At 41.2% G+C, this 16,044-nt stretch overlaps 3 protein-coding genes across 3 annotated transcripts in view; 1 reads left to right on the top strand and 2 right to left on the bottom strand.

Moving 5' to 3' along the window:
• The window catches only part of orb2 (cytoplasmic polyadenylation element-binding protein orb2), a 135,031-nt gene extending 126,752 nt beyond the window's left edge, over nt 1-8,279 (bottom strand). Inside the window, exon 1 of the mRNA XM_089085342.1 lies at nt 4,828-8,279. Within this exon, the coding sequence (XP_088941468.1) occupies nt 4,828-5,940 (1,113 nt within the window). The 5' untranslated portion in view covers nt 5,941-8,279. The remainder of the gene's footprint in view (nt 1-4,827) is intronic.
• A 2,622-nt stretch (nt 8,280-10,901) lies between these two features.
• Vps60 (vacuolar protein sorting 60) lies at nt 10,902-13,028 on the top strand. Its single transcript, XM_011648350.3, has 4 exons — nt 10,902-11,578; nt 11,774-12,091; nt 12,171-12,398; nt 12,566-13,028. The coding sequence occupies exons 1-4, from the start codon at nt 11,510-11,512 to the stop codon at nt 12,614-12,616; spliced, it is 666 nt and encodes a 221-aa protein (XP_011646652.1). The 5' UTR covers nt 10,902-11,509; the 3' UTR covers nt 12,617-13,028.
• Nucleotides 12,819-15,916, bottom strand: LOC105433179 (tubulin epsilon chain). The gene is made up of 9 exons (XM_011648344.2): nt 15,323-15,916; nt 14,898-15,130; nt 14,703-14,818; nt 14,451-14,639; nt 14,084-14,335; nt 13,870-14,016; nt 13,638-13,787; nt 13,360-13,534; nt 12,819-13,156 (listed from the first exon to the last, which is right to left on the bottom strand). The coding sequence occupies exons 1-9, from the start codon at nt 15,345-15,347 to the stop codon at nt 13,010-13,012; spliced, it is 1,434 nt and encodes a 477-aa protein (XP_011646646.2). The 5' UTR covers nt 15,348-15,916; the 3' UTR covers nt 12,819-13,009.
• Nucleotides 15,917-16,044: the final 128 nt, after the last annotated feature.

Consider the following 16,044-nt stretch of genomic DNA (forward strand, 5'->3'; position numbering starts at 1 on the left):
TAAAATTAAGATCACAGAAGAGAACTATAGTAATAAATCATTCCCTATTAAAAACTAGATTGTATATGTTATATTTATTTTCGCTACTTTTTAATTTTAAAATATGTTCGTAGCTATCTTCGTAAATATCAAATTATAATGATGAACTTCCATATGCGAGGAAAAAAAAATATTATTACAACATTTGCTATACAAAAATATATTTTTTGTGCACGAAACTACAGCACGACAGTATTAAATTTGACATTTCTGCAAATTCCTTATTCTTCTAACAACAACTTTAAATTTTTACGTGAGTATTAACAAATTTTATATTAATTTCGATATTTTTCATAACGAAAAGCGCCTTCTTCTAGTCGAATCAAATAAAAAGAAAATGTTGAAAGTCTAGTGACGACCCGTGTAAACGATCTTTAAATTTATTCGGCAGAATGCACATACGAGAAACTTTCAAAGTGACTGCCGTATGCGGATAAAAAGTTTTTCCCAAGAAAGTCTCTTTTCGTGTTTCTTCTAACCACACACACCGAGTAAAATTAGCATCGCACCTTCGATCTATCGGAGATCAATTTCGACCCTGGGGCGAGGGCGACCTTCGCGCGACATATATATTGTAAACTGCCTCCTTCTTCTTTTTTCCAACAATCGCTATCCGTACGTCGTCCACGTGACACTTTCAGAGGCGTTACTACTCCATTTGGTCCGGCCGCACGATAAAATATCATAAATAAGTAAGAATGCTATTGGTCGGGAAACACGTGCGGGCCAGGCCAGTAAAGTTCCGGGTTTGCTCTCAGGTTTCCTCGTCAGACCCATTTTGGCAACAAATTACGTGCCTCGTAATGGGATTTTCGAGTTCGCCGTGTGTAAAGAAAACTACGTGCGCAACCGCGACGGCGTAGTAAAAAATCGTTATCTTTACGCATATCCATCAGTTGCTGATATTTTTGTTTTTTTTTTCTTTTTTTTTTCTTTTTTTTCCACGCCGCTATCGATACAAGCGAGGCTGTGATCGTGGGCGGGCGGGCGCACACACGCGAATGCGCACACATGCGCGATCGGTGTCCATTGGCGATTGGTCCCCTCATATCGGCTAGGCGACCTACTGCACGTGCCCCGATTCCCCTCTCAAGGTGAATGACGAGCGAATGAGTTATCGGACTTCGAGCTCGGGCATTTCTTCGCTCTGTTAAGCGCTTTTGCCGCATTACCTGGGCGCGTGCGCGCGCGACTTCTAATCCACGACACACTTGCACTTGTGTATTATTCATCGACCGCTCGAACACACAGTCGCATCGCGAGGCGAATGGAGAAATCGCGGTAAAAATCGGAAAATCGATGAAAAAGCAACGGTGGTTTTTCTTCTCGTGCTATTCTCCATTAATACCTATTATTATCGCGATAGTCGACTATAGTCGACTATATATCGTTTTATATCAATATCCCTCCCTCCCTCCCTTCTTTTTCACCCCTCTCTCTCTCTTTTTTGTAACTACATTTTGCAGAATGTATCGCAAATTTAACTAAAATAAATAAAGGGAATTGCTACCTCACGCTAAAACAAATTGTAAAATCAGCGCCTCAATTGCATTTTTTTTTATTCGTCTTTAAAATATTTGGAAGTGGAAGTGAAAAAAATTTTGTTTAAAAAAAATAACAAGAAATTCTTAATTAAAATTTACACACACAAATGTGGTATAATATTTTCTTTACATTTCATAAAGCGTTTTTTGTAATAAAAGTATAATAAAAGGGATGAAGAAATTGGCAGAATAAGTGAAACTTTTTTAAGAAATGTAATCGAAGTTTTAGAAAGCTCTCGAGAAGCACATTGTAATTTCTACTAAAGGCATAGCATATTGAATCGGTGTGTAGATCATATTCACGATTTGTTTGTGTACGAGTTAATTGTTCTCGACGAACCAACGATGTTAAGGCTACCGATATCGATAAAGCAACGTCTCACACTGCACGCGGTGCTCCTCTGTTTGTTCCTTGGAATACACTCGCGTGATATATATATCAATATGAAATATATATATATCAATATGAATCTGATGAAACGAGAAATTTTTGTGTATCAGCCAAAAAATGTCGAGATAATGGCTTGTCAGTCAAAATAATAAAAATACAATTTTTAAATAAATTTTTAATGAATTTTGATTCATTAATTATTCACAGTACTTACAAAAGTATATGCATTATTTTTTGGGCCAATATCTGTTAGCCAAAGTATTTAAGAGAATTTTTTCAGTTTAATAAATTATTCTACGTTTCTTGATGTAGCATCAAGATATCATATTGTAATTTTATTATTAGATATTGTAAATAGCAAGTGTCTCTTTGAAAATATTAAATATTTTTTTATGGTTCTGTATAGTACTATTATTTGGCATGATTAACAAGTCCTTCTCACTAACATAGTGAGAAGGGAAGCGTGGTGTATTGTATAAATATATAAATGTAGAGACAAGGTACGCGCGGAGATGATAGCTGAACGACAGCATGACGACATCCGCCATTTCTCTCGGATAGTATGCAGATCTATTTTCGAGTGGTGGTTAAAATAGCTGAGCTTAAACTTCTGCTAGACACTGTCAGAGTTACCACGTCGAAAAGGAATTAGGTCAGACTTGAACGACAAAATAAGTGTCAGCGAAGTAGTTTCAGATAGCGCGACTAGATAACAAAAAATGAGTGAAATCGATTATTAATGGCAACCTCGATAATTCTTATCTAGAACCGAGTGAAGGTGCCTTGTCCCGAAATAACGTCTTAGGGATGATGGTCATATATTTTTAAATAAGAATATTCGAATGCCCCCTTTCTTCCCCCATTTATTATCATAATTACTTTATTATTTAATGACTGACAAATATAAATATAATGATTACTTAATGATCGATTAATCAATTTTTATCTCGTTCAAATTGCTGTAGAAAAATGTACATCTATATATGTAGTAATTGCACAATCCTCAAAGAGAGATAATTTTTAAGTAATATGATAAAAGTACCTCGTGAACACTAATTTCAGCTCTCTTTATTCAATCCTCATTTTACTATTCATAAAATGATTACGGAAAATTATTAATATCTGAAACACGCGATGAGATTTGTCACAAAGGATGTAATAAATAAAAGTAATAATGATAATATAAATGGATTTTATCCAATAAGAGTATAATATCAACAATATTACGCAGTGATTCCATATTAAATTTACTTGTGAATTAAGCCCACAGTCACGCGAAATCAGTGCGATATAAACGAGATTATTCATTTGCTAACTGTACCGCAAAAAATATATATGTATACCATATAATGATAGCTTTTTAAGATCAATATCGTGTTAAATCTGATATAACGTCACGTTGTGACCGAAACATGGAAATGGGGCGAAGGCGTGGAAAAATATATAATTGAGGAAAACGCTGACCCGTATTTTCGCCGCGCGCCATTCATATTATTCCATTATCTATTCCTTTCCTATTTCTATATATATATATATTCGCGCCATTATTCAGCGACATGGCACATGTGCGGAACGCTAACTACTACGTAACGTACGCTACAAGGATTACGTCAAAAAGTGAAAGATTCTCGGAACACTTTCGATATACGGCTTCCACCTGCGTGTTTCCTTAGCGCTTCGTACACGTTAGGTATTGTTATCACAGGGGACAGATATGCGAAACGACGAGAGTGTCGCGCGGCGTGAGAGATAACCCGGATTCCACCGTGTAAAATACGGACGGGAAACACCATCGACGACATTCGCGGTTCGCCGCGTACATTTACGACCTAGGTCCAGCTACGACATTATCGCGCCGTTAAAAACGACGATGTCACGTCGTGTGGCCTACCGATCTAAACGGTCGTGTTGTATCGCGGCTAAAATTAAATGCACCAAGTCTCTCTCTCTCTCTCTCTCTCCCCCCCCCCCTCTCCTTGTTCTCTCGGGAAGTAGTTGCATAACTCGAGGTGGCACGAGTAACGCGTGCGGCGCGATGCCGTGGCGCGCCGAAAGAACGCGAAACTGCGAAACTGCGGAAGTCGGAGCGTAGAGCGCGCCTTCCACGACGGCCTACGAAATCGCATGATTGCCAGCGCAGTTTTACAAGCGAGTACCCCTGGCTATACTACCTGCTTCCACTGCGATCGATAACGCGATGCCACTCGGCTGTGAAAAAAAAGTCGAGGCAACGAGTCCGTGCCATCGGTGCCCGCGAGTCGAGTAAAACAACAAACGACGGTCGCCCCCCAAGTCCCATCCTTTTACCCGTGATCTGTGCAACCAATCGACGCGAATGGCGTATAGAGAAGAGAATGCAATCTAACTGATGAGTGTGTGACCGGCAGGTCGCTAATAACGTGATATTTTTGTACGGAAACGAATTGCTAATTTGACCGATAATAATAATAACATCGACGATGTTGATTTCAACTTATCTATTAAGCAAGCAAGAGATGATTGATTTTACTTACGATCGCACAAGGACAAGGGAAAATCGGTTAGTTAAAAATCCCCCCGGAAAAACCTGACATTCCATCAGATGAGGCTATTCGTCTTCACAAAAGCGCTTCGGCGCGAAGTGATTCATTCTCGAGACAAATAAATCGAAGCATTCGATATAGAAATACCGCAATTTGGAATTTGAGAAGATCAATTCTATAGTTGCAAATAATCAGATATCCCGCGAATTAGATTAAATCTCAATTCTTGCGATAATTTTCTAAAGTTTGTAGAAAAGTGAATTAGAGTTACTTCCATGTGAGTGCACCTTCCTAAAACTTCACGCAGAGTTCCAAAACTGTAAGAACTTACCTGCTGGAACGGCGGCAGTTGCAGCAGGTCTCTTTCCTCGGCGGCGGTTACCTCGAAGGTCGGTGCTGGTTGGGGCGGGTATATGTTGCCCTTGCCGGGGTACGAGGTGCTCCGACGAAACTTGACCGGGCTGATGCAGGAGGGATGCGCCGCCGCCGGGCCCGGGTGGCCCGGGAAAGTCGGACTTGGCTTGCGACCCTGCAAACCAGCCGCGGCCGCAACCGCTGCAGCGGCATGCAAGGACGAGTGCAACGGTGGTAAATTAGGCACGGACCTGCCGCGATTCCAGGGGGACAGACCCGGACTGGCGACCGCGGCGGCAGCGGCAGCTTGTGGGCCCGCACCCCACTGTTGCGGGGCCTGCGGTCCGCCCGACCACGCGGCGTATCCTTTGCCGGGCAGGTAGACGTTCGGATGCGATGTCGGCGGAGGTTGTTGTTGCTGCTGTTGGTGCTGCTGCTGCTGCTGCTGTTGTTGTTGCTGCTGCTGCTGCTGTTGCTGTTGCTGTTGCGCGGATGATACCTGTAGACCGCCGTGCCTAGTGCCGGTGGGTGTACCGGCGTTACCGTGCTGCTGTTGTTGCTGCTGCGAAAAATTGTGACTAGCCGTGATGGCACGTCGCGTACCGGTTGAAACCGCGGCGGCAGCTCCGGTGCTGGCGAATAGGGCCGCGGATCCAGTGGCTGGAAAATTCTGAAAGGCGCCAATAGAGCCATTAACCGGTAACGCGGTGTGCAAACCGCCGTCGTCCGGTGCGGACCAAAGGCTAGGCACGCGGCCACCGGGATCAGCGAAGCCCTGCAAAGCCGAGGTCGTGCTGCACGTGATGTCCTTTTCCGTCGACGAGGGCGTCGTCGGTGTGATGGCGATGCTCTCCGTTTCGATCACGTCCTTCGATTTGTCCTGTCCAGTCACGGTGTCCAAGGCACCGCTCGGCGAGAGCGGAGCGGGCTTACCGGCGGCTTGCTTCTCAATCAGTAGATCGTCCTGCATCGTGGATGTTGTTATGGTGACGGCGGTGCTAGCGTTGCTGTTGTTGTTACTCGTGGTCGTGTTAGATTTCGGACTGGTCAGAGTACTCGAGAAGAGACTTGACGAGCTGTAGTCCCCCATAAATCACCGCGGAGCTTGCAGTCGCCAAGCGTTCTCGCGACGTTGATCACCGTTATGATAACCAGTACCTCCAGCTAGGCCCCTTCGGAAACTTCCTCTTCTCCACTCGTCTCCCTCGTTACTCGCAGCTCGGGAATATCGTTGTCGTCGAACGCGAAAGAACCGCGCGAAAGGTCCTCCACGTAGTGTAACTCGCCGTAGTACCCGTCCGGCACGAGCTCGCGGGACAAACTATCGATCCACGGCCGTACGCGTAAAAACACTCACACAGAGGGATTCCGGAAACCGAAGGTCCACACCGTGCGATGATCCCCTTCGTCGTGTGTCTTCTTTTCGCTCTTTGCAATATCTTCTTTTTGCTATTTTCTTTCTCTCTCTCTCTCTCTCTCTCTCTCTCTCTCTCTCTTTCTACCTCTCTTTCTCTTTCTTCCTTGTCTAATTTCCCACCTTCTATTTTCACGCCTCGGTCTACTTTTCCTCAGGGGCCATGCGTGTATAATTTCGTTCTCGTGTCTCCTTCGTCTTCCGATCGCTCACTCGCTCTCCTTAAAAAGCGTTCCTCTAGATCCCACTGATGCCACGTCGCCCCGGTACGATTCGGCAGCGACCCTGTCTTCGTGTCATCCTCTTGGCTGTCGAGGAATCAAACTCACTCGGCGACGCACATTGCCATCGTCGTCGCGGCGCTCCGTCGACGCGAAGCGCTGCTCGTTGCGAAGCTGCTCCTGGTTGCCTCCCCCGCGTTCGATCGTCCGCTGGCTCGCCCGTTCTCGTTCGTCGTGTGCGCGTCTCGTTCACGGGCTACCCCCTGGCGAACATAATTTCGATCCACTCGGCGAGGACGCACACCGCTGGACCACTTGGAATCCTCCCAAATACGTAGCGTAGAGAGCGCGACCTTTTGCTTTCCACTATCACACACACACGCGACTACGATACGAGGTCGCTCCGCGGATCGTATCGCGGTGGCAGAGGCGGAGGGCGGTGGAGGAGGACGTGAGAAGGGCGGGAGGGAAGAGCGTATACGCGATACGTTTCACCACCCCGCAGCTCGATGAAGCGGAACGATCCGTCCACGTCCTTCGCGTGGCGATCGCGCGAACGACTTCGCGACTCTGGCTGTCACACTAAACTCGCTGGTTTCCCCCAACGACGAGCGTGGGAGGGCGGCTGATGCGAGAACGGCGATAGGCAGGATTCCCCGCGGATACCGACTCGCGAGACCGATAGTCCGTGTGCTACTTCTCCGACGACGTGTCGCTGTCGCTGATCGCCGATTGTTCCGCGTCGCGGCGCGTCGCGGCGTATCGGCTGTCGCGCGCGCGCGATCAATCGATCGCCGATAAGCTCCGTTTTACGTACGTGAGGTATGCTCACGCGGCGCGGACGGACGTGGACGTGGGGCTCGCCGATGTGGTTTATCGCACGCGCGCGCACACACGCACCGTGGAGCTTTACGGGGACACTGGTCGCGAGCGCGAGCCCGTTGCCCAAGAGGAGCGTAGCACGCGGGGGGGGGGGGGGTCAGGTCAGGGTTACTACCACCGCACCGCGCTCGCCGACTGCGATGTGTCTCTCCACCCGGACACTGACAATCGGAGCGGAACGGAACGGAGCGAATTCGCACACTACGGTAATCGCGCGCGGCGCGGCGACTCAATGGGCCTCTCTTCCACACCTCCGTTGACGATCCCCGCCTACACGCGGTATCGTGCACCACCTCTGACCGCACACGTACGTCGGTCTCTCCCACCTCCTCTACGAGGTACGACGGTTTAGCGCTGCCTCCTCCCGATCGGTTTGCATATTTTCCCTATTTTCCTTCGGCGGCACTTGTGTGTCTCACCGTCGTTTAATCTCTGCGTCTCCTCCGTCGCGCGTACGCCCTCGCGCCTTTGTCGACCGCGCTCGAGCTCGAACGGAACGAAAGAGCAAGAACGGAGGGCTGGTGGAGGTGCAAGGAGGAGGAGGAAGAGGAAGAGAAGGAGGAGGAGGAGGCCCGGAAAACTTCAGCCAGCAGAGCGCGTTTCGGTAACGCGACTTCGTGGTCTCTTCTCCGCTGCCTCTGCTGCCGCTGCTGCTGCTGGTGCTGCTGTTGCTGTTGCTGTTGCTGCCGTTGCTGCTGCTGCTGCTGCGTCGTCGTCGTTGTGTATGTCTCTCGCGCGCGCGCGCGCCGCAGCGGTGCGATTCGTGCGTCGTGCCGACTTTTGGAGCACTGCGGCCGCACCGCGGGTCGGGGCATGCCACAGCCCGTTCGGATATAAGTATCGTCGTGCGTGCAGCGCGTGAAGCCGTGCGCACTCGCGGCGATCTTCGTCCGGCAGCCGGTCGTGCCGTCTCGCCGTACTCCGACGTAGGTCGTCCTCCTCCTCGTGGTCGTGGTCGTCGTCGTCGTCGACGTCGTTGTCGTCGTCGTCGTCGTCGTCGCTCACGCAGGCGCCCTGACGTCGACGTCGCCACCGCCATCGTGGCCGCACCGGAACCACCACCGCGACGCCTGTCTCCCTCCACGACCGCGTCCATGCCACTGCCACCCTCTTTCCAACCCTCTAGTTATATAGGGTGTCTTGAAATCATTGGACATTTTTGTTTCAACTGGATTTCTACGATAAAAAAATTTCGACCAATATAATTTAATATTTAAAGTCAGTAAACTTTGACGAAGTAATCTCACGGAGATTGTACGAAAGAAGGATGTAATTATATTTCAGACAACAAATCAGATAGAAAGCGAAGAAGAATAGGATAAATAATGTTTTCGAATGAAGCTTTGTTTTGATTAATAAATAATTAAGCAGCAATTGATATAATATACCGAACGAGAATGATATAAAAGATATACAAAATGCTAAAGAAATTATGCAGATGTTTAATCAAATTAATTTTGAAAAGATAAAAAGTTCAAGTTTTTTCTCTTTAAAACGGAGAATGGGTAATCAAAATGTTAATAAACAGAAATTAGTATAATAATAAATAAATAATAGAAATTTCGTTTTCTAATTAATTTTCAAGCTGTTTTTCGATAGCAGATATCGAAATAAAGATTTGATCGAGACATTCGATTAGAGAGATTAAAAGCAGGCAATAAAAATAATCTCTTACAAAGTTCCCGGTAAGGAAAAAATTATATCTCAACATTCTTTGCGTGTAATGGCGAAAGATCAATAAGACTAGATTTTTTTTTTTAAATAGAATTCCCATAATTCCTTGGAGTTTTTGTTACCGTGAAGTTTTAGCTATACCTTCTTGTATCTTACCCTGGAATTAGGTCATTTCTAGTTGCGTGATTCAACGGGAGTATATATTTTCGACAGAACTTTCGAAAAGGAGTAACCAGGAAGCAAACGGCCGCCTTGTATACCTACGGGGACTCGAACCTTTCCCAACAACGATCGACGCAAGCGTCGCGAGACGGCAGCTTGATAAGCGGTAGCGCTCGATAAGAGTCGAGGGAGCCGGTTTCGGTTTGCGTACCGACGAAAGAGAGATAGAGAGAAGCATAGAAAGAGAGAGAGAGAGAGAGGGAGAGAGAGGGAGAGAGAGAGAGGGAGAGAGGGAGAGAGGGAGAGGGGGAGAGAGAGGGGGGGAGGGAGGGAGGGAGGGAGAGAGGGAGAGAGAGAGAGAGAGAGAGAGAGAGAGAGAGAGAGAGAGAGAGAGAGAGAGAGAGAGAGAGAGAGAGAGAGAGAGAGAGATGAGAGAGAGAGAGAGAGAGGAGAGAGAGAGAGAAGGAGAGAGAGAGAGAGAGAGAGAGGAGAGAAGAGAGAGAGAGAGAGAGAGAGAGGAGAGGAGAGAGAGAGAGAGAGAGAGAGAGAGAGAGAGAGAGAGAGAGAGAGAGAGAGAGAGAGAGAGAGAGAGAGAGAGAGAGAGGAGAGAGAGAGAGAGAGAGGAGAGAGAGAGAGAGAGAGAGAGAGAGAGATGAGAGAGAGAGAGAATATGAGTGAGATGGTCCGTGGTGCAGTCTCCGCACGGTGTACAGGGGATTAGAAGCGGGCGCGTAAATAAAAATATCACGACGGGGGCGATTTATAACGTTGGATAACGAAGGAGATGCGCGCGCGCGCGCGCGTTTTCTCACCTAAAGAGAAAGAGACAACTGCGCGCGCGCGCGCTACGATCCTGAAATACGCGCCACATCCGTAATTGCACGCGGAACTTCGCGTACCTTCATGACGTATCCTCTCGCGAGGAATAGGGGGAAGATGGAAGAGGAAAGGGGGAGAGATGCAACGCTGCCTCCATAGGAGGCTGGCCATAAATCTCTCGTGATTAGCCGCGAGATGCGAATTACTTGGTCGCTGACGCCATAGAGATGCGGCCTACATTGTTCACGGAGCGTTCCCGCGCTTCGATGCTTGCATAATTCATCGTCTAAGAAATATGGAATATGCTCTGCGAATCATCCGCGAATCATCACGCGACGTTTCCGAGCGAAACGAGAGTAAGCTAATCGTTTTGACGTCACGAGATAATAAGGTCGGGATAAATTTTCTCGAGATCGGTGTATTCGTCTCCCATTCTTTTTTTCTTTAGAAGTTACGTTTGATTTGGATTTGCAACAATTGAATGTCAATCAAGAGCTTATTCAGTTTTGTAAAAAAATAAAAACAACAGAAATAATAATATCCGATAAAAAATTTTATAATTAGATATAATTATATAATTTTATAATTAGATATAATTATATATAATTATACATATAAGGCGTCATATATAAAATATGTCTATATATAAAAATATATAATTACACATGAAGTGATGATATGTGTGTTGTATATAAATGTATATCAATTTATGTAGTAATATATAATAATATGTAATCATATTTTGCAATATATATTTTTATATTTTTATATGTGGATATATTCTATATATAATTATTATAATATATGGAAAATTTGTTTTCGAGTTATTAATGAAATGAATGAAAAGAAGGAAGGATAATCAAAGATAATTCTCTTTAAAAGAAATTAACCTTAACTTAAATGAAATTAATCAATTTTTTTATGCATGTTTCAAATAAAATCTTGTGTTTTTGCAATGAATGCAGGATAATAGAATTAAGAAATTCAAAAACGCACGAACTTTACTTCATTGTTATTGCAATCTTCATTACCTTGCACGAGTGAGATACAACGACTTCGTATTCCTCTCTCGTTTATTCTAAATATCGTGCTCCCAAGAAGTATATTGAGGTAAGAAGAATAAACGTTATCGCTTCTAATTGTTTAAAAACAATCGTACGTCGCTGCTATGAAGTTACATCAGAATCTACCGAATGTTCAAACTTTTTCGAAGTTTTCGAAACGGGAGCGATTCTTCGAGCAGGTCACAAGTCGAGATTCGAAACAACGGTCTGCGAAGATGGCGGTATATCTATAGAGGGCACACTCACTGCCGAAGAACGAATCCCACAAATATCTGCGGTGACGTCGGTTGCTAGGCTAAAGTCACGCCTTTTGTCGCGTTACGCATTCGTCCCGTCATCGGGGCTAATTTGACGTTTCGGAACAGAAAGAAGTATATTGTGTGTTATAAATTCTTTCATAATTGATTAACGTTAATTTGCAAAATGAACAGGCTCTTCGGACGCGCGAAACCTAAGGAACCGCTACCAAGTATCACGGACTGCATTGCAGGCGTAAGGACAAATTTATTGTTGTTAAGAGATAACAATTATCGCTATTTTTTATCACTTTATTACTGTGCTAATCGTGACATCCACAATTCTCAAAATTTCACGTTAAATAGCGCAATTGATGTCGCGAAGAGTTAAGTGTTTTATGACTTCTTAATGTGATAGGGATTTTTTAGTAAACATGCTTTTTCAATCAAGGTTGATAGTAGAGCGGACTCTGCAGAGAAGAAAATAGCCCGGTTGGATGCCGAACTTAAAAAGTACAAGGATCAAATGGTCAAGATGAGAGATGGACCGGCTAAGAATGCGGTGAAGGCCAAGGCTCTGCGTGTATTGAAACAGAGAAAGATGTACGAGGCCCAAGTAGACAATTTGCGCCAGCAGGCCTTTAACATGGAACAAGCAAACTATGCTACTCAGACATTAAAAGATACCCAGGCGACTGTAGTTGCTATGAAAGAAGGCGTTAAGCAAATGCAAAAGGAATTTAAGAATATCAATATTGATCAGATCGAGGTATGCTAGAAAACAATCTACTACATAAGCTTTGTTTAAAATGTTAGCTCAATCTTACATGTATCATTGTTGTATACAGGATATGCAGGATGATTTGGCAGATATGTTAGAACAAGCTGATGAGGTACAGGAAGCGATGGGTCGCAGTTACGGAATGCCAGAAATTGATGACGACGAACTGGCAGCAGAATTAGAAGCTCTTGGTGATGACCTTGCTTTGGATGAAGATACCAGCTATTTAGACGAAGCTATTAAAGCACCTAGTGCTCCTGACAAAGAACCTGGAGCAAGTTCTATTAAGAACAAGGTCATTATTTTTATAAGAATATTTGACAATTATAAAAGAGAAGCAAGAAATTTACAAATTCTTTAAAATTTTGTAAATAATCAAAAAAAGGGGAGGGGAAGACATAGCTTATGCTATATAAAAATTATTTAAGTTCCTAAAATAACTTTTTTTTTATATGCTTACAGGATGGTGTTCCAGTAGATGAGTTTGGCTTGCCACAAATACCTGCTAGTTAAATATTTAAGAATACATCAAAATTATGAATAAGGCAAATATAAGCTTAAGATTATTCCTATGCATGCCCAAAGATGTATGATCTTTTCAAAACAGGACAGATAGTTTTTTTAATTAACACTCATACACATACGACACAAATAATGCTCTAACAATATTTCATTAACATAACGCGCAAAAGATGTTTAATTTCGTATTAATAGATTTTTGTTACTGTCTTCAAAGTCACTATTTTTATTAAATTAGTATTATGTTGTACATATATATATATATATATATATATATATTAAGAAATTAATAAATATTAATAATATATGTAGAGAAATTTGTTTATATGCATATAAATAACACACAATACACATTTATGTTCCATCTTCAAATTCTTTTTAGACTGATTAAATTACTTGCAATCTAGAGATATTTGTCTCTTCAATATTTCGTATTTCTGAGTAACATTCACATAAACTAAGAATGTTTTCCTTGCTTTCCAAAAAATGTGTTTCTTCAAATCCATTTACCTGTGTATAGTGATGTACGTGTGCCTACAATGCAATTTATAATAAAATATAATTTATAATAAAATATATATTTTATAATTGTGTACTCTTTAATTTATATTGAAAAACTTTTGCATGCTTATTTACTCGCGGATTTTAAAAATAATAAACATATCCTAATTATTTTAAGACATAAATATTTCTATTTAAAACAAAAAAGAAAAAATCGTATTTAAATTATTTTGTACCTTTTTCTTATATAATGTAGAAAATTCTCGGATTATATTTTTGAATAATGCGGATATAGCGGATGAATTAAGGAGACACAATAATGACGAAGAATGTCCCGCTGGGGGAATGGAACATAATCCTATTTTCATACAATCCTTACTCCATGAAGTAAATTTTGATTTGTTTTGAAACCTATGAAAAAATATAATACAAAATAATCATTAAACATTGCCACAAGTAAAAATAAAGAGCAATATCTAAATCTATAAAAAAAGAAGAAAGATATATTAAATACCTTTCAATGTTTCGTTTTATATCCGTTAAAGTAGTATTACCCCTTGCGATATGTGCAGCAGCAAGAATGACAGAAGCAGATTGAAGAGGATCCAACTTAATTAATTGATTATTTCGCGACCATGCATTGGTAAATAATTCATCCTGTAATCTTAAACATCAAACTAATATTTATTGTTTTATTTTAGTTCTAAAATGACATTTAAAGAAAATGAAAAAGGAAGTTACTATACTTTGTTTCTTGCGTAGTGCACATATTTGGGGCAGATAAAGTTACAGGGCTGATACTGCTAAATATATAATGCAATTTTGGATAAGGCACTAGATTTGTAGCTACTTCGTTCATATCCATATTTAAACTTCCTGGAAATCTGGATCCACTAAAACAAATTTTGCTGTATATATAATGCCAAAAATCTGACATGACAAATTTAACACTTGAATTACCTGGTCAAATGCAAGAGCATGTTGACGATGATACTGTTCATATCTTGAAACGGCCTACACGAGACATTGTAATTTATTTGATTCATATTATTTTGTTTAGACATTTGAGCGTTACATATATCTAATAGAGCTTTGTTTTCCACAGGAAGTACACACGTGGCGTGTTCTAAAAGTTCTTGAGTCGCAAGTAAAGTATTATAAGGGGCAGTAACAGTATCTTGTGTATTTGCTGGATAAACGGATGATACAATCCTAGAATATTGATGATATTATTCTCGATTCTTGCATCCTCAAGTTACAGTGAATTCAAATTTTCTTAAAACTCAATTAATTTAATCAATATTTATTCATATTGATTAGAAAGTACCTTTCTACATGGGGATAATTATCTTTTAATAATTTTAATGTTGCAGTTCCTAATCCAGATCCTGTGCCACCTCCCAAGGAATGCATCAATAGAAATCCATGAAGTCGATCACACTTTTCGACTACACGTCTTATACTATTTTCTAAACGATCATAATATTCACTGCCATGAACATGATATCCTATTGCCCTAGAAAAACCAAATTTTTATATTGCACATTTTTATATTTAAAATAAACTTGTTTCAAATTACCAATTATTTCCAGATCCTGGATAATTTGTCACAAAACATGTTTGATCAAATAATTGGCGCAAGGGACTTTGCTTAAACCTAGATACAACACTATCTTCCATATCTATTAAGACAGCCTGTGTTTAAAAAAATTATTATATCAAATATTTAAAATTATTATATAAATTTTAAGAAATTAAATGATAATGTACATACTCTAGCTTTAATTTTAGCTGCATTTAAATCAGCTACATCTTGAAAATAAAATTTGTCTGTACTATTAGGGACATGAAAAAAACTGGGAAATGCATTAGAAAGCTCATCGATATGCTTGAGATGATTTCGTTGTACTTTGAGCAGGTTTACACTATCAGTAGTAGTCTGGATGCCATATTCATGTAAAGCTAAAGGCCAGAAGGCTGATCCTATTTGATTTCCACATTGGCCAACTATGATACATAAAAAAAAAGAATAAAAATTTTTCATAGAACATTATGATTTCCTAAAACTTCTTAAAAATATATTTTAAAAACCTCTATATTATATTTTTTAGTTAAACATGTTATTCGTTTGCTTTTCAAATCTATATTGTTTTTATTGAACAAAACTGTTCATATTACATTAATTATGCACGTGTTTACCTTGTATTGTAACAAATTGACTCATTATATCCAGAATTTAACGTGACCTATTAGTGGTTCGTTATTAAGTCATAAAAATTGCCATGCTGAAAATTATTTCCCGCCTATGATCATGAGTTTGTTTTTTTATTTTAATTGCTTCTAAACATTACACTTTTTATAAATGTCAAGTAAATCTATTCTTGATGTGAAAGAAAATAGAGACAGTAATGCCAGACAACAATGACTCCAGATCAGAGTAAAAAAAAAAAACAGGAAGAATGAAAGATCACGGAACAGATACTTCTATTGTATGTACACAGAGATCTTGCTTTTACATCTGTCTTTATAACTGTACTGTTATGTTTTATCTTTCTTCCCCTCCTCTCTCTCTCTCTCCAACAACTAAATATGTCTATCTTATTTTAAGTGCAAAAAAGTGCAGTACATGTATCCTTTAGAAATATATTTTGTTAGGACCTAGGGAAGATACACTAAAATGAATAAGAATAAAAAAATTAAAAACATAGTATTATGAATAGAAAATTATAAATTTTTTCATCATAAGAAATGCTTCAGTATACAATCAAAGAAATGTTCTTTCATTGAAAATAACTTTTCTATAATTTCTATATTTAATTTTACTCCTTAGTTCTGTTCATTGAATCTGAGTCCTAAATACAATTTATATTTAAAATAGAATAGACATATAATTAGACGTTGAAGAGAGAAATATGAAAGGC

The sequence above is a fragment of the Pogonomyrmex barbatus genome, unplaced genomic scaffold (assembly GCF_055798465.1).
Source record: "Pogonomyrmex barbatus isolate J1 unplaced genomic scaffold, ASM5579846v1 scaffold1, whole genome shotgun sequence".
Lineage (NCBI taxonomy): Eukaryota > Metazoa > Arthropoda > Insecta > Hymenoptera > Formicidae > Pogonomyrmex > Pogonomyrmex barbatus.